The sequence below is a fragment of the Ranitomeya variabilis genome, chromosome 1 (assembly GCF_051348905.1).
Source record: "Ranitomeya variabilis isolate aRanVar5 chromosome 1, aRanVar5.hap1, whole genome shotgun sequence".
NCBI classification, from domain to species: domain Eukaryota; kingdom Metazoa; phylum Chordata; class Amphibia; order Anura; family Dendrobatidae; genus Ranitomeya; species Ranitomeya variabilis.
The window spans coordinates 92,870,244-92,889,697 of record NC_135232.1 but is presented as its reverse complement, the minus strand read 5'-3'; the positions used below and the strand labels follow the sequence as shown (position 1 = coordinate 92,889,697).

Genomic DNA, 19,454 nt, shown 5'->3' with positions numbered 1-19,454 from the left:
TTGTATAAGATGGATGCAAACATATCAGAAAGAAGGAATTAAGTGACACGTTTCGATCTAGACAGATCTTTCTCACAATTTTACCACGGCTATAAAGTGTTAATGTTGGCATTAACCTTCTAAACCCAGGGGAAGGGCAATCCTCCAGCCATGGTTCCCTAGAGATTTCCTCCACGTGGCTTTTTTACTCTCCTGAACTCTGTAGGATGTATGAGGCAGTGACACCTGTTACAGCAAGGGGGCTCTGTATGTTCTCAGAATACACACTGAGGCGTATAGAGGCCATGGGAGTGCATGGCAGTCACAGGCATAACTGTTATAATGAGACGGTGATCGGCATCATTGTGAATGGCTGGTATGTGTCGCAGTGGAGATTCTCTGCGCTGTAAGCCAGTAATGTTGTTCTGGGACCTGTAGTACCACAAGTGTTTGTGTAGTTGTAAAGGGAGGCTTACAGGGTTAGTTGGAGAGCTGGGTGGGTCTGACTAACCACACACACTTCCCACCTATGGGAGTGGCTACAGGGATATAATGTGACTAAGGTCTGGTCACATTGTCAGAGTGTATGGACCTGAATGGTCGGTGTGTGAGATCCTGGATGGCCTGTGTGTTGGAATGTCCTGGGAGTAGTACTGGATTCCTGAAGAGCACATGGAGAGGCCATGGATCTGAAGGTCTGTTGGAAGGTCTTGTGTGTACCAGATCCCTAAATAGCACACAGAGAGGCTGCATACCTGAAGGCCTGTGTGTTGGGCGGTCCTGGGAGTAGGATGGACATCCTGAATAGCATGTGGAGAGGCCATGGACCTGGAAGAGCATGGGGTGAGGCTATGGTCCTGCAGAGCCTGTGACGGCTACTGTGTTGGGGAGCTACCGTCTTTCTGTGGGTCTGGAACTGTCTGGTGGCCTGGTGAGCAAGGCATGGTCCGGGACGGTGATCCCAGTAAGGCTGTTTCCCCGCGAGAAAGGACTGACGAGGAGTTAGCGTGTGGAGCAGGAGCTCCTGTAAGGTTACTCCAGATAAAGGGGGTTATGGGCAGACGAGTATCTGCCAGTGGAACAGACTGTTAGTGCCTATGATGTTCCATGGAAGTTAAGGAACTGTGTGCTCTCCCACAATAACTGGAGGAAGTGAGGTCCAGCATGTTTAGAGACTGCAACTTAATGTCGTGCTATGTGAGTAGAGACATTGATACGGCGCACGGACACCCCCGCCAACTAGTCAGAGGAGGACTGGCGGGTATAGTGTCTGTCAAATGAAGGAAGCCGTGTACTATGAACTATATGTGTGTGATATGTAACATGGCGGTTTATGATGCCTAAATAAACCGCATGGACTCTTTAATGGAGAAAATTATGCCTGTGTGACTGAATCCCGTTGCTAAGTGAGTGTCCCCCAACACATGCAGTAAGCGCTATCTTACAGATGACTTTTTGTGAGTCGGAGGTTTGCCAAGTTTAGTTGCCCTAATGCTTTTATAGGGGCATCTACTTGATAAGTTTACCAAAGTGAAATAGGTGTTTAATTTATAAAAAAGTAATGGCTAAAAAGTGTCATATGTGTCTCGGAATTTAAAACCCATCACGGCTTTGTGGTTTAAGAGTCAGGTGAAAGTTGCAGACAAGTTAAAGTGGACTCAATTTAACTAATAGAGGATGTAAAACCTCATTGTGATGAACAGGTTTGGCTTGGTGGCCAGCCTCAAGGCTATTGTAATGGTAACGTCAATCAGGGGCAGGCACTGTGGTTGAGCACAGGGGTGAGGATAATGGGGTCATTGGTGCCCTGAAAGTTTACTGGCTCTGCATGAATGGCAAGCCAGTGCGTGCCGCCCCTTTATGGCTGTCTGTCCTGGTGCTGTATGTCAGACAGCTGGGGATATCACAGTACTTGTGAATCCCAATGTACTAGCACTCCACCTGACTGCTACTGTGGTTGTTTTCATCCTATGATTTAAATAAAGCTGTGACCATTTTGTCAACCAAAATAATGTGGTTTGTGTATTTATCCCAGTGTCTAGGTTTACTGTGGTTATGGTGGTTATGGTTGTTTTAGGGTGGAGTGGGGGTCTGTCCATATCCAAAAGTCATGAGTCAGATGCTGCATTAGCAGTAAATATTTTAACTTTATTTTTTATGGGCTTAGGGCAAATTTAGACATCCATGGAACACAGTCCATATATACAGTGTGATGCACAGACTTGGACCGGGTTTACTGACCCAAACTTAACAGCCTCATGTATGAAAGATCTGTGTGTGTTTCATGAACCTCTGAATTCACCCTAAGGACAACATTTAAAGGACTTGCATTGCCTACAGATGTTATTGAAGGGATCTCGCACTTGAGCACACTCACGCTATGAAGCAGAATAGTGAACTGCTGTGTTAGAGTCTCGGCAAAGAATTATATCCGGTATTTGCCTCTCATCGATCACCCAGATCTCATTTTCCAATGCTATTTCATCCACTGCCAACGCAGATGTGCTTGATGATGAGCGTGCTGATCTGAAGATACCTTCTATTTATCGTAAAGGGTTATTCACATATTTTAAATATATCATCAATCCTATGGGTCTCTGAATTGCTCTACTCATTATTTTTGGGACTGCTGAAAAAAGCTGAGTCCTGGACCCAGTTATCTCCTCCAGTCCCATTAGAAAATAAATGAAGTATTTACACCCATGCACGGCCACCGCTCCATTTGGATGGGGGATTTAAGAGCTCCATTGTCTGCATCTTTGGAGGTTTCGGAGGGGGGATGTCAGCAGTTTGACCTCCAATAATTTACAATTTATCATTTATCTTATTGATAAGTGACAACTTTTAATTGTCGCAATAACCCTTTAACTTCTATATATGAGTGGCTGTCGTTCAGGCGTGCTCAAGTTATCCATCTATTACACAGGCAACCATTTATCTGAATGACCACCATGTAATATGGCCACTGGGAATTGATTTTTGTTTTACATTGGAGGATATGGATCAAGTTTAAGACAAAATACTCAAAGATTGATCAAGACTATATGAACAATATAGCTCCCAAAGTTTCTATCTGCTACAAATAATATGGTATGTTCAGGGATTAGACCGTACTCACCTGTTTCTGCTCAAGTAACCACTTCTCTCGCTTCTTTTGCTTTCTTTTCAAGTTCTTCAGTCTATTCATTTCTCTCTTGTTTAAGCGTTGATTAGCAGGAGTTAAGTACGGGAGTGGTGGCTCCATAACCAGAGTGGAAACCTCTGCTTGGGTCACAACACCCTCATCACTGGCTGATGGTCCTACAGGAATGATTGGCACTTCAGATGAAGACAGTCCTGTGTTTTCTTCAAGACCTGAAACACCAGGACTTGCTCTGTTGTAAAATGTTTCGGCATTTCTTGACCACGGCTTTGCAAATCTTAATGAAATGTCCAACATATGTGAGTTGTTATTGGTATTATCATCAGCTCTGACTGAGCTCAATAATGAAACTCCTGGTGGTCTTTGCTTTATAATAAAGGTCTCTTTTGTGACGTGTAGTTTTTCTGTTCTGTCCAAATCCAGACTATGTGATTTCCTATGGAGCACATTTCTACTAAAATTTACCTTTTGTTCCCATAACGCAGAGTTATCATTCTTAACACTGAAGGTGATGTAAGGTTTTTTAAACCTTGGCTTGACATATTCGGACACTTCAAGGCACAACGCATCCAATAATGTTCCAGGGACAGTCATAAATCTGCCCATGATCCAATTTCTGCTTTGATGTTCCGCCATCCCATTTCTAAATTTCTTGTCAAAATGTGTAAAACATTTAGAAGAAGATGAAGCCTGGCATGGTTTTTTCACAGTAATGTCCACATCAATTTTGCTCTTGCAAAGACGTATGGCTGCGAGCCTGCCACAGGAGCATTTGGTGCTGTCAACAAAGTTAAAGGCCCCGAGACGTGTTCTGCAGTATGGACAGTGCAGCTTACCCGTCGTCCAGTATTCCTGAAAGTAGAGAAGAGTTGGGCAGGTCATCCTATACTACGATATAATAGACCACATTAATGCTTTGTTTTTCTACAAAAGAATACTCTTTCCTGATGTGCTTTATGTGAAATGTAAGCTGGTCAGCAAACAGCACACTTTTCAATGAGTTTCAAGAGAAAAACTTAACCACATAACCACATAGATGCTGCTAGAAACAAAATCACAATGTTACTAGAGGCCATGTCCTACAACAAGATAATAACCTTCCATGTGTAATATGCTAAGTATATGACCATAATGGACAATATCCTTCAACATGTCTACATAGGCCATGGTTCTGTATCGGTCCATAAATTAACCCTGGGCTCATGTGTAAGAAGAACAGCATTAATGTTGAGCATTTTAAAGGAGTTGTCAACTACTCAGACAACCTCTTCTGAATCACTACTTATACTCACTTCCGTTGCCGTTCCAGTGGTTTTGGCATTGGTTCTCCCAGGACACGCCTGACATTTTTGTGTCACGCTATCCCTGTGGCCAATCAGTGGTGGTTTCATTCTCCTTTCCTATGGCATCCGGAGGAAGTGAGGGAGCAGCAGCTCTCATTTCCTCCAGATGTCTCGATCTGTAAATTTGTCCGAAGGAAGGACTCAGAGATGGCGTGACATAATGCCACGAGAGCACTGAGAGAGCAGGTGCCAACACTACTGGAACGGCACCAGAGATGAGTATAAGTGATAATATTTTACAGGGGGAAACACAGAAATTCAGAAGGGGTTGTCCAAATAGTGGATAACCCCTTTAAAGATAAAACAGCAACAATGTGCATTAATAAAGAGTAACTGTCATTTTATGTGAGTTTTCAGAATGGCTGTCTAATATGTACCTATTTCTGGCTATTATATGACTTGCATCTTGCATTTTTCACCAGTTTTCCCCTAGAAAGGTTCCATTTAGACCAGCTGCTATGCTGACATACATCCGCCCATCTCCTTATAACACACACTGCAGCATAATGGAGGCATAATGGAGGATAGAACCTTATCTGTGAATTCAGCTCTAGGAGTGAAACAAAACACTTCCTAGAAAGGATCAGTGTCTGTGTGTGTCTCTACCTCTTTCTCACTCTCTGTGGCTGCTTTCTCCTCCACTTCCCCTTCTCCTCTGTGTAGATTTCTAGTTGTACTTCTAAGTAAATTACACATTTAGTGGCAGAGGAGATGAGAAGAAGTGGACCAAAGAAGAGAAAGAAGCATATTTCTCTAAGATATCTTGCAAAGAGGCAAAAATTACGGTATTTGAATATCTGAATGAGAAAATATGTTAGAGCTCTCAAAACAGCATATACAAAACAACCCATGAGTACCAGGGGTCATGAATGGGAAAAAATGGAGAGTTTTTGAACTGGTTAAATTAAAAAAATATATAGTTACTCTAAATTAAGGAGATGGGAGGTGTATTTGATTTCTATTTTATTACGAATCAATTACACCCCCTGAAGAAGCATGGCGAAACGCACATTTGGGCATGGGGATGATGACTCCATACAGCAGCTGAGTATGTCACTTGGTGTTACTAGTTATTATTATTAGTGGGTTTTTTCTTGGACTATGTGTCTGTTATAGTTTTAGGAGGCATTTTTTCCTTATTATCAGGTACCTTCCTGTGCATGGTTATACTTATACCTGAACAGACCTCCTTTTCTATACTTGTATATGTACAGGGTGGGCCATTTATATGGATACACCTCAATAAAATGGGAATGGTTGGAGATATCAACTTCTTGTTTGTGGCACATTAGTATATGGGAGGGGGAAAACTTTTCAAGATGGGTAGTGACCATGGTGGCCATTTTGAAGTCGGCCATTTTGGATCCAACTTTATTTTTTCCAATAGGAAGAGGGTCATGTGACACATCAAACTTATTGATAATTTCACAGGAAAAGCAATGGTGTGCTTGGTTTTAACATAACTTTATTCTTTCATGAGTTATTTACAAGTTTATGACCATTTATAAAATGTGTTCAAAGTGCTGCCCATTGTGTTGGATTGTGAATGCAGCCCTCTTCTCAAACTTTTGACAAACTGATAGCAACACCGCAGAAGAAATGCTAGCACAGGCTTCCAGTATCTGTTGTTTCAGATGCTGCACATCTCGTATCTTCACAGCATAGACAATTGCCTTCAGATGACCCCAAAGATAAAAGGCTAAGGGGGTCAGATCGGGAGACCTTGGTGGCCATTCAACTGGCTCACAACGACGACCAATCCATTTTCCAGGAAACTGTTCATATAGGAATTCTTGGACCTGACAGCCAAGATGGTGCACCAAACATAATTTTTTTTAATTATTTTTAAATAAAAAAATGTTTATATTCATGGGGGGATATTTAATTTCACTCAATCTAGCCTAGTTTTATTATGAATCAAGCAGATATTAATGATATAAGTCAGACCTTGGCAAGATGCGGCCCGCGGGCTGCATCCGGCCCGCCTGATGATTTTAAATGGCCCGCCAGCTAGCTGTCACTTCTGACAGCTGCCCCCGGAACCGCTCGGCCAGCCGCCAGATGCTTCTGAGCAGGACCGCTGGTGGCTGGAGTGAAGGCCCTGAGCTGATACGCATCGGCTCTGTACAATGTGAGCAGCAGAGCCGGGTTGAATATCGGTGGCGGCGGCCATCTTCCCGAGGCTGCGCATGCGCAGATGGAGTGCTCTGCTTCACGGGGCTTCAGGAAAATGGCCGCATGTGCGCAGATGGAGATCGCGGAGGCCATTTTCCTGAAGCCGAGTTTGCAAATTTAGATCTCGGCTTCAGGAAAATGGCCGCCGCGATCTCCATCTGCACACACGCGGCCTCCCGCGGCCATTTTCCTGAAGCCCCATGAAGCAGAGCACTCCATCTACGCACGCGCGGCCTCGGGAAGATGGCCGCCGCCACCGATATTCAACCCGGCTCTGCTGCTCACATTGCATTCCGGGCCGCTGCGTCACTTCACCGGTGGAAGGGACCCTGCGCACGCCATGCCGCACCTCTGTTGTCACCACACCACTGCTCAACCCCCCCCATGGACACCAGGCCGTGGCGTCGCCCACCTAAGCAGGAAGGGACCCTGCTCAGGTGCACGCCACACCGCATCACCCCACCTCTGCCGACACCATGCCTCCTGTGACCCTGCTCTGCCACCACCAGCCTTCAGGTAAGGCTACTTTCACACTAGCGTCGTGCACTGCACGTCGCTATTGCTCGTTTTGTAGAAAAAACGCATCCTGCAAAAGTGCTTGCAGGATGCGTTTTTTCTCCATTGACTTGCATTAGCGACGCAGTGCGATGCATTGCCACACGTCGCAACCGTCGTATGACGGTTGCGTCGGACCGTCGCCACTCGCCACCAAAAAACGTTGCATGTAACATTTTTTGGTGCGTCGTGTCCAGCATTTCCGACCGCGCATGCGCGGCCGGAACTCCGCCCCCTCCTCCCCACACCTCACAATGGGGCAGCGGATGCGTTGAAAAACAGCATCCGCTGCCCCCGTTGTGCGGCGCTTCCACAGTATGCGTCGGTGCGCCGCAACGTCGCATTGCGACGTGCAGTGCACAACTCTAATGTGAAAGTAGCCTAAGATACTGTAAATTCGGACAATAAGACGGACCCCCATCTTATAAAAAAATCTTTTTTTCTGCAATTTTCACACCAAATTTGGGGTGCACCTTATGGTCCGGTGCATCTTATAGTTTGAAAAATACGGTAATTATATTAGTCCGGCCCTCTAAAACCATCCCAATTTCTCATGCGGCCCTATGGCAAAATTAATTGTCCACCCCTGATATAAGTAGCCAAACAGCAATCATTTAAGGCCCTTTCACATGGATCTATTTGAGCTTTTTGGGGACTGAATATCGTTAATGCGATCATTTGGTCCTAGTACACTATTTTGGCAGCACATCCACTGCATACGAGTGGAGATGTAGTGCCATAAATGATGATTTTAGATCCAATGTATTTGATCTAATCAACAGAAGATTTTAACTTGTTCTTTGGCTTATCAGTGGCTCATTGACGTGGGTCTGTGGTCTCCAACAGCCTAATACATGCCTTATCAGTTTTGTCATGTCTAAAATTAGTATGAGCCAGGTACTAAAAAGCACACAACGTCCCAGCACCATATGCTGCAGTGTAGTACACAGGTATGGTGTTGTATTATAGAGATATTGTTTCCTGGCAAGCAATGCTTTTGGTGAAGAATGTCATATGGCAATTGGCAGCAAATGGCACCAAAAAAAAAGAGAAGACTGTGTCATAGAGTCAGAGACAAACAGAGGGGCCCAGGGCCGGACTGGCCATAGGGCACTTCTGGCAAATGCCAGAAGGGCCGGTGCCAGTGGTGGGCCGCTCAATCCGCCGCCCCCGCCGTCGCATTCAACTATACCGGCGTATAGACGCCGGTACAGTTGAATGCAATGATGGAGGAGAGCGTCTACAGACGCTCCTCTCCCATCATTCCCCGCTCTGCCTCTGACACTGCGGGTGCGCGATGATGTCATATCATCGCGCACCTGCTGTGTCCCGGGTAGACTGCAGCTGCTGAGACAGGAGCAGGAACCAGGAAGCAACGCTGGGCACGAGGAGAGGTGAGGAGAGTTTTTTTTTCTTCTGGACTGTGGGGCCATTCTCGGAGGAGGTGAGGGGAGGAAGAGAAGAGATGTGGGCTGTATATAGTCCTCTGTGGGCTGTGCTCTGTGCTGTATACTGCTGTGGGCTGTATATAGTTCTCTGTGGGCTGTGCTCTGTGCTGTATACTGCTGTGGGCTGTATATAGTTCTCTGTGGGCTGTGCTCTGTGCTGTATACTGCTGTGGGCTGTATATAGTTCTCTGTGGGCTGTGCTCTGTGCTGTATACTGCTGTGGGCTGTATATAGTTCTCTGTGGGCTGTGCTCTGTGCTGTATACTGCTGTGGGCTGTATATAGCTCTCTGTGGGCTGTGCTCTGTGCTGTATACTACTGTGGGCTGTATATAGCTCTCTGTGGGCTGTGCTCTGTGCTGTATACTACTGTGGGCTGTATATAGTTCTCTGTGGGCTGTGCTCTGTGCTGTATACTGCTGTGGGCTGTATATAGTTCTCTGTGGGCTGTGCTCTGTGCTGTATACTACTGTGGGCTGTATATAGCTCTCTGTGGGCTGTGCTCTGTGCTGTATACTACTGTGGGCTGTATATAGTTCTCTGTGGGCTGTGCTCTGTGCTGTATACTACTGTGGGCTGTATATAGCTCTCTGTGGGCTGTGCTCTGTGCTGTATACTACTGTGGGCTGTATATAGTTCTCTGTGGGCTGTGCTCTGTGCTGTATACTGCTGTGGGCTGTATATAGCTCTCTGTGGGCTGTGCTCTGTGCTGTATACTACTGTGTGCTCTGTGCTATATATAGTTCTCTGTGGGCTGTGCTCTGTGCTGTATACTGCTGTGGGCTGTATATAGTTCTCTGTGGGCTGTGCTCTGTGCTGTATACTGCTGTGGGCTGTATATAGCTCTCTGTGGGCTGTGCTCTGTGCTGTATACTACTGTGTGCTCTGTGCTATATATAGTTCTCTGTGGGCTGTGCTCTGTGCTGTATACTGCTGTGGGCTGTATATAGTTCTCTGTGGGCTGTGCTCTGTGCTGTATACTGCTGTGGGCTGTATATAGTTCTCTGTGGGCTGTGCTCTGTGCTGTATACTACTGTGGGCTGTATATAGTTCTCTGTGGGCTGTGCTCTGTGCTGTATACTACTGTGGGCTGTATATAGTTATCTGTGGGCTGTGCTCTGTGCTGTATGCTACTGTGGGCTGTATATAGTTCTCTGTGGGCTGTGCTCTGTGCTGTATATAGTTCTCAGTGGGCTGTGCTCTGTGCTGTATACTACTGTGGGCTGTATATAGTTATCTGTGGGCTGTGCTCTGTGCTGTATGCTACTGTGGGCTGTATATAGTTCTCTGTGGGCTGTGCTCTGTGCTGTATATAGTTCTCTGTGGGCTGTGCTCTGTGCTGTATACTACTGTGGGCTGTATATAGTTCTCTGGGCTGTGCTGTATATAGTACTCTACTCTATGGGCTGTGCTCTGTGCTGTATACTACTGTGTGCTGTATATAGTTCTCTGTGGGCTGTGCTCTGTGCTGTATACTACTGTGTGCTGTATATAGTTCTCTGTGGGCTGTGCTGTATATAGTACTCTGTGGGCTGTGCTGTATATAGTACTCTGTGGGCTGTGCTGTATATAGTACTCTGTGGGCTGTGCTGTATATAGTACTCTGTGGGCTGTGCTGTATATAGTACTCTGTGGGCTGTGCTGTATATAGTACTCTGTGGGCTGTGCTGTATATAGTACTCTCTGTGCTGTGCTTTATATAGTACTCTGGGCTGTGCTGTATATAGTACTCTGGGCTGTGCTTTATATAGTTCTCTGTGGGCTGTGCTTTATATAGTTCTCTGTGGGCTGTGCTGTATATAGTTCTCTGTGGGCTGTGCTGTATATAGTTCTCTGTGGGCTGTGCTGTATATAGTACTCTGTGGGCTGTGCTGTATATAGTACTCTCTGGGCTGTGCTGTATATAGTACTCTCTGGGCTGTGCTTTATATAGTACTCTGGGCTGTGCTGTATATAGTACTCTGGGCTGTGCTTTATATAGTTCTCTGTGGGCTGTGCTGTATATAGTTCTCTGTGGGCTGTGCTGTATATAGTTCTCTGTGGGCTGTGCTGTATATATTACTTTGTGGGCTGTGCTGTATATATTACTTTGTGGGCTGTGCTGTATATATTACTCTGTGGGCTGTGCTGTATACTACTGTGTGGACTGTGCTGTATACTTCTACGTGGGCTGTGCTGTATACTACTGTGTGGTCTGTGCTGTATACTACTGTGTGGTCTGTGCTGAATACTGCTGTGTGGGCTGTGTTATCTACTACGCGAGCTGTGCTATAGTATGCAGGCTGTGCTGTATACTATGCGGTTTGTGCTATATAATATGCGGGCTTTGCTATATACTATGGGGAGTATATTATATTCTATGGGGGAGGCCATGTTATGTACTATGTGGCTGTGTTATATACTATTGTGGGGGTATATTATATTCTATGGGGGAGGCTGCATTATATACTATGGGGGGCTGCATTATATTCTATGGGGGGCTACATTATATATTATGGGGAGGTGGGCTGTATTATATTCTATGGGGGTTACATACTCTGGGGTGGCTGCATTATACTCTGGGGTGGCTGCATTATACTCTGGGGTGGCTGCATTATACTCTGGGGTGGCTGCATTATACTATATGTGGGCTGCATTATACTGTATCGAGGACTATGGGGAATACGTTATACTATATGAAGAACTATGGGGTGCATTATACTATGGGAAGTGAATTGTACTACATGGATGACTGTGGCGGTGCATTATACTATATGGAGCACTATGAGGATTGTATTATGCTATATGGAGGACTATGAGGAGTGTATTATACTATGTGGAGGACTGAGCAGTGTATTTTAATATATGGAGGACTATAGGGAGTGTATTATACTATATGGAGGACTATGGAGCACATTATAATATATGGAGGACTATGGGGTGTATTTTACTAAACAAGTAAAATGCTGCATATTCGGATTGTTTTTGCTGGAACAAAAAGCCTTGTTGTCAGCAGCACATTGCCAGTGTAAACTGTAGATGTGCTGCTGAAAACATGATACTGTATGGTGATCTATTAGTGATTGTTCTGTCTCATCATTATTCCTCAGCTGGTGGAAAGAGGCCGGGAAACAAGCGTTGAACAACTTCAGTATTGTCGATCAAACTCGTTTAGCGGCCTGAACTCAGCGCACGTAAATACAACAGAAAGGCTTCTGTGTGATGTGCAATATGTTAGCATTTGGGGACCCATTTTAAACTTTACCTAGGGCCCCACTTTGCCTAAAACCGGCCCTGCCTACAAGTGTACAAAGATATTATACAGTCACCATGTGACAAGTGGGCCTGTGTAACTTCAAATGCCAGGGCTGAATTTTAGTCCCAGTCCGGCCCTGGAGGGGCCCATAACCTTCTCTGTATCCGAACCTCCCACTTTTGTCTCTAGGACTTCTCTCGTGCTGTCGGAATGCACTACCCCAGAAAATCTGTTTAATTCACAGTTTCAACCGTTCCCTAAAAACACATTTCTTTAGACTAGTTTATCCTCTCACTTCACTAATCTTACTAACTATTATTGTCTAGCAAAAGTGCTTGGATAAGGCATTATAGAAATAAAAAATATTATTATTATGCATGCTGTATTATAGCTTTGTATAGCTCGGAGATTCTGAACTGAAATACAGTCTTTTTGCATGAGCCCTAAGAATAATAAAGCAAATCTACACACACTACCTTTTCTATCTCATTTTTTATCCAGTCGGGGCTTGCGTCAGCCTCCAGGTGCCATATATTACAGGTCTTCTGATGTACAGATTGATCCAAAAGTTCCTAGAAGTGTAAAAAAAAAGGGAAAAATAATCTTTTACTGTAGATGTAGTTCAATAAAGCAGTACTGAAAACGACAAGTCCCTATCACAGCCGCATCATATAATTAGGCACTTTAAAGATAAGCATGCTAGGCAGTCTAATCCCAAAAGTCTTTATTTTTCTAATTTTCTTTTATATTCTTTGAGAAGTTTTGACTTTAAACCTAATTAGAGATGGATTTGTGGTTCTTGAGATATGAAACAAGAAGGGATAAGAATCAGAGAGAGGTGGCTATAGCTTGGCTAAGCTGGAATACGATGAAAGGGTTGGCTCGTCTGATTTGCGGGATTTCTACAAAAAGAACATAATTAATATAATTTATATAACTAATTGGCATTTACAATAGAAACGGCATTGTTCTGATTACATCTAATTAAGTTTGTCATTCATGCAATGTTATGAGAAAGTGAGATGGTTCAATGTCAATCAGGAGAAATAAAGGGGAAACACGTGAGTTGCTTTCTAGTATCAATAGAAAAGAGCTGTTCTTTCAGACTCTTGCGGGAATCAGATCAGTGGCAGACAGTATGAGACGGCTGCGTAGGCAGGAATTGCCCATTTTACAGCGAACAATGGAAAGAATGAGCAAGTTTTTTGTCAGTTCAGGCATAACTAAGCGAACCGTGACCCAGTCTGCTCAATGAATAGGACTGTAAGGAAAAAACGTCCTTTTATCTGCCAACAAGCCATTTCATAAACAGTCATTTCAACGAGAAAACCTGACACAAGGCTATTTTAAACAACAATGCACTCGATGTAATAGAACAGCACTAAAAGAAGGACTATTACAGCTAAAGGCTGGATACACACACAACTGATAGGTCTACGCGGAAATTTGTTGCATTTTTCGGTTACTACATACAGTATGTAGTAACCGAAAAATGCAACAAATTTCCGCGTAGACCCATCAGTTGTGTGTGTATCCAGCCTTTAGCTGTAATAGTCCTTCTGTCCGTGTATTGGACAGATTTTCTGTTGTTATCCAATTAAAGAATAAAGGTTAGGACTGCATGATGTCAAAAAACATTTGTGCGTCTTGATGAATAAACACCAAATAGACAGCCGTATTGTAAAGATCACTTGCAAATTGTGTAAGGGGCTCTAAGGACTGGTGCTCGCCCCATCCCTTCTCATTGGTTCTCATTGAAACATATGGATGTTTTATAATTACTGTTATGTTCATGTGTGCTGCTATACTATACTATACTATGTGTGCTGTACTTTGTGTACAATGTGGATTACTTTGTTATAGGGAAAGAGTAGTACTGTAGTAAAGGGTAAGTGCAGTACCCCAGGATGGACACTAGATGGGGGTACATTAGTGAACATAGTTAACATGGGAGGAACTAGCTTTGGGTAAGACAGGAGTATTTCCGGGTTTGATTTGAGTGAAGACAGGGAGCTGCTACAGAGGGACCAGGGAGCCCCAGGTGTCCGTAAGGGCTTAAGAGTCCGGGACAGTGCAGCAGCACCACAACATTTGGAGAAACGGGCCCAGCCATTCAGTGCCAGTGGGTCAGAAAGTTACAGCTAAAGAATTGCAGCAGGATAAAGACGCAGGTCGCTCCGAAAATGTGGCAGCTATCTACATGGGCTGAAGCCCTTCTGTCTGGGGCAAAACAGACGAGGGATCTAAGAATAGTAATGCTGGACAGGGAGGACGCTGCAGTACCGAACGGTTCGGTATGTCTTGGGGAAACCCTGGGATGAATAAGGAATACCGGTGTATATATATATATATATATATATATATATATATATATATACACACACTTATATTAACCCCTTCACCCCCAAGGGTGGTTTGCACGTTAATGACCAGGCCAATTTTTACAATTCTGACCACTGTCCCTTTATGAGGTTATAACTCTGGAACGCTTCTGACACTGTTTTCTCGTGACATATTGTACTTCATGATAGTGGTAAAATTTCTTTGATATTACCTGCGTTTATTGATGTTACCTGCGTTTATTTGTGAAAAAAATGGAAATTTGGCGAAAATTTTGAAAATTTCGCAATTTTCCAACTTTTAATTTTTATGCAATTAAATCACAGTGATATGTCACACAAAATACTTAATAAGTAACATTTCCCACATGTCTACTTTACATCAGTACCATTTTGGAACCCAAATTTTTTTTTGTTAGAGAGTTATAAGGGTTAAAAGTTGACCAGCAATTTCTCATTTTTACAACACCATTTTTTTTTTAGGGACCACATCTCATTTGAAGTCATTTTGAGGGGTCTATATGATAGAAAATACCCAAGTGTGACACCATTCTAAAAACTGCACCCCTCAAGGTGCTCAAAACCATATTCAAAAAGTTTATTAACCCTTCAGGTGTTTCACAGGAATTTTTGGAATGTTTAAATAAAAATGAACATTTAACTTTTTTTCACACAAAATTTACTTCAGCTCCAATTTGATTTATTTTACCAAGGGTAACAGGAGAAAATGGACCACAAAAGATGTTGTACAATTTGTCCTGAGTACGCCGATACCCCATATGTGGGGGTAAACCACTGTTTGGGCGCATGACAGAGCTCAGAAGCGAAGGAGCGCCATTTGACTTTTCAATGCAAAATTGACTGGAATTGAGATGGGACGCCATGTTGCGTTTGGAGAGCCACTGATGTGCCTAAACATTGAAACCCCCCACAAGTGACACCATTTTGGAAAGTAGACCCCCTAAGGAACTTATCTAGAGGTGTGGTGAGCACTTTGACCCACCAAGTGCTTCACAGAAGTTTATAATGCAGAACGGTAAAAATAAAAAATCATATTTTTTCACAAATATTATCTTTTCGCCCCAATTTTTTATTTTCCCAAGGGTAAGAGAAGAAATTGGACCCCAAAAGTTGTTGTACAATTTGTCCTGAGTACGCTGATACCCCACATGTGGGGGTAAACCACTGTTTGGGTGCATGGGAGAGCTCGGAAGGGAAGCAGCGCCGTTTGACTTTTCACTGCAAAATTGACAGGAATTGAAATGGGACGCCGTGTTGCGTTTGGAGAGCCACTGATGTGCCTAAACATTGAAACCCCCCACAAGTGACACCATTTTGGAAAGTAGACCCCCTAAGGAACTTATCTAGATGTGTGGTGAGCACTTTGACCCACCAAGTGCTTCACAGAAGTTTATAATGCAGAGCCGTAAAAATAAAACAAAATTTTTTTCCCACAAAAATTATTTTTTAGCCCCCAGTTTTGTATTTTCCCAAGGGTAACAGGAGAAATTTGACCCCAAAAGTTGTTGTCCAATTTGTCCTGAGTACGCTGATACCCCATATGTGGGGGGGAACCACCGTTTGGGCGCATGGGAGGGCTCGGAAGGGATGGAGCACCATTTGGAATGCAGACTTAGATAGAATGGTCTGCAGGAGTCACATTGCATTTGCAGAGCCCCTAATGTACCTAAACAGTAAAAAAAAACACAAGTGACACCATTTTGGAAAGTAGACCCCCTAAGGAACTCATCTAGATGTGTTGTGAGAGCTTTGAACCCCCAAGTGTTTCACTACAGTTTATAACGCAGAGTCGTGCAAATAAAAAAATATTTTTTTTTCCACAAAAATTATTTTTTAGCCCCCAGTTTTGTATTTTTCCAAGGGTAACAGGAGAAATTCGACCCTATATATTGTTGTCCAATTTGTCCTGAGTACGCTGATACCTGATATCTGGGGGGAACCACCGTTTGAGCTCATGGCAGAGCTCGGAAGGGAAGGAGCATCATTTGCAATGCAGACTTAGATGGATTGGTCTGCAGGCGTCACATTGCGTTTGCAGAGCCCCTAATGTACCTAAACAGTAGAAACCCCCCACAAGTGACCCAATATTGGAAACTAGACCCCCCAAGGAACTTATCTAGTTGTGTTGTGAGAACTTTGAACCCCCAAGTGTTTCACTACAGTCTATAATGCAGAGCCATGCAAATAAAAAATATATTTTTTTTCCACAAAAATTATTTTTTAGCCCAAAGTTTTGTATTTTCCCAAGGGTAACAGGAGAAATTGGACCCCAAAAGTTGTTCTCCAATGTGTTCCGAGTACGCTGATACCCCATATGTTGGGGTAAACCCCTGTTTGGGCGCACGGGAGAGCTTGGAAGGGAAGGAGCACTGTTTTACTTTTTGAACACAGAATTGGCTGGAATTGAAATCGGACGCCATGTCGCGTTTGGAGAGCCCCTGATGTGCCTAAACAGTGGAAACCCCCCAATTATAACTGAAACCCTAATCCAAACACACCCCTAACCCTAATCCCAACGGTAACCCTAACCACTCCTCTAACCCAGACACACCCCTAACCCTAATCCCAACCCTATTCCCAACCGTAAATGTAATCCAAACCCTAACCCTAACTTTAGCCCCAACCCTAACTTTAGCCCCAACCCTAAATGTAGCCTTAACCCTAGCCCCAACCCTAGCTCCAACCCTAACCCTAACCGTAGCCCTAACCCTAACCCTAACCCTAGCCCTAACCCTAACCCTAGCCCTAACCCTAGCCCTAACCCTAACCCTAGCCCTAACTCTAGCCCTAACCCTAGCCCTAACCCTAGCCCTAACCATAACCCTAGCCCTAACCCTAACCCTAGCCCTAACCCTAGCTCTAACCCTAACCCTAATGGGAAAATGGAAATAAATACATTTTTTAAATTTTTTTAATTTTTCCCTAACTAAGCGGGTGATGAAGGGGGGTTTGATTTACTTTTATAGCGTGTTTTTTAGCGGATTTTTATGATTGGCAGCCGTCACACACTGAAAGACGCTTTTTATTGCAAAAAATATTTTTTGCATTACCACATTTTGAGAGCTATAATTTTTCCATATTTGAGTCCACAGAGTCATGTGAGGTCTTGTTTTTTGTGGGACGAGTTGACGTTTTTATTGATAACATGTTCGGGCACGGGAGATTTTTTGATCGCTTTTTATTCCGATTTTTGTGAGGCAGAATGACCAAAAACCAGCTATTCATTAATTTCTTTTCGGGGAGGCGTTTATACCGTTCCGCGTTTGGTAAAATTGATAAAGCAGTTTTATTCTTCGGGTCAGTACGATTACAGTGATACCTCATTTATATCATTTTTTTATGTTTTGGCGCTTTTATACGATAGAAGCTATTTTATAGAAAAAATAATTATTTTGGCATCGCTTTATTCTGAGGACTATAACTTTTTTATTTTTTCGCTGATGATGGTGTGTGGCGGCTCGTTTTTTGCGGGACAAGATGACGTTTTCAGCGGTACCATGGTTATTTATATTTGTCTTTTTGATCGCGTGTTATTCCACTTTTTGTTTGGCGGTATAAGAATAAAGCGTTGTTTTTTGCCTGTTTTTTTTTTTTTTTTTTTACGGTGTTCACTGAAGGGGTTAACTAGTGATATATCTTTATAGGTAGGGTCGTTACGGACGCGGCGATACTAAATATGTGTACTTTTATTGTTTGATTTTTTTTATTTAGATGAAGAAATGTATTTATGGGAATAATTTTTTTTTTTATTTATTTATTTAGGAATTTTTTTTTTTTTTTTACACATGTGGACTTTTTTTTAAATTTTTTTTACTTTGTCCCAGGGGGGACATCACAGATCGGTGATCTGACAGTCTGCATAGCACTCTGTCAGATCACCGATCTGACTTAGAGCAAAGCAGGCTTACCAGCGCCTGCACTGAGCAGGCACTCGGTAAGCCACCTCCCTCCCTGCAGGACCCGGATGCCGCGGCCATCTTGGATCCGGGACCTGCAGTGAGGAAGGAGGTAGGAGACCCTCAGAGCAACGCGATCACATCGCTTTGCTGCTGGGGCCTCAGGGAAGCACGCAGGGAGCCCCCTCCCTGTGCGATGCTTCCCTGTACCGCCGTCACACCGCGATCATGTTTGATCGTGGTGTGCCGGGGGTTAGTGTGCCGGGGGCGGTCCGTGACCGCTCCTGGCACATAGTGCTGGATGTCAGCTGCGATAGGCAGCTGCCACCCGGCCGCGATCGGCCGCGCTCCCCCCGTGAGCGCGGCCGATCGTGCTTGACGTACTATTCCGTCCTTGGGAAGTAGGGCCCACCCCACATGGACGGAATAGTACGTCCAATGGCAGAAAGGGGTTAAACAACGCTCTGTGTTGTATGAGCATAGTTGCAAATGCTCCTGGAATGGGGATGTAGAAGGGAAGTGCCCCAAAATGTATATCTTCATAAAGAGATGTGTTTAGTGCATGTTTTGTGTATATACACATTTATATATAATTCCCCCACATGTATGCCACATGGAGCGAAGCCCCTCCTCCAGCCTGCTCCACAAGATTGTCAATCAGATTATTGTGGGGGTGTATCTTAGTGGACAATAGACTCATAACCTCATCCCCCACATCTGTGGCTGGACACACAAAAGGGACAACACCATGTGGCTCGGGTCTCCCTTGCCTTGCTTGCTTCCTGGGATGATGAAGGACACACATGGCTGAGTATACTCTGCTTACTAGGCCTTAGGGATAGATGAGCCAAAGGTGGGAGGGCTGATATTGCATGTGTGATATGGGTAATTCAGGCAGTTAATTGTGGGTTTTTACTGTGTGATATTGTTGTGATATTACTGTATACTGTAGTGATATTACTGTATATCCTTTATTGATACACGGTTTTGTCTCAGTTAGTATATAATATAAAGAAAAGATAACGTTGAGGTATATTAAGTGGATATTAATTATTAATAGTCAATTTCGGCGTTAATAGTTCATATCGGACTTCAATAGAGGTGCAAGGAGAGTTCCTCCTTTGGTAACTAGAAGTTTAGTGTTTTAGAGGGGAAACTCTTCCTTTTACAGGGGAGATCTACAGGACTGATGGAGTAGTTGTCAAATCTCCCTGGTTCTCAAATCTCAAAGTTCCTTTTATGGATACCTAGATGTTCCACCATCAGACAGACATCTAATTGTGTGGGTATTCATGGTTTTACTCATAAAAACCTGTGACCATT

At 43.8% G+C, this 19,454-nt stretch overlaps 1 protein-coding gene across 2 annotated transcripts in view; it reads right to left on the bottom strand.

The window, feature by feature from the left end:
• RNF180 (ring finger protein 180) overlaps nt 1-19,454 on the bottom strand; it is a 142,584-nt gene that overhangs the window by 85,420 nt on the left and 37,710 nt on the right. For both annotated transcript variants that reach the window (XM_077286079.1, XM_077286087.1), the window contains exons 3-4: nt 12,352-12,447; nt 3,098-3,973 (exon numbers count right to left, since the gene is read on the bottom strand). In XM_077286079.1, coding sequence (XP_077142194.1) covers nt 3,098-3,973; nt 12,352-12,447 — 972 coding nt within the window. The remainder of the gene's footprint in view (nt 1-3,097; nt 3,974-12,351; nt 12,448-19,454) is intronic.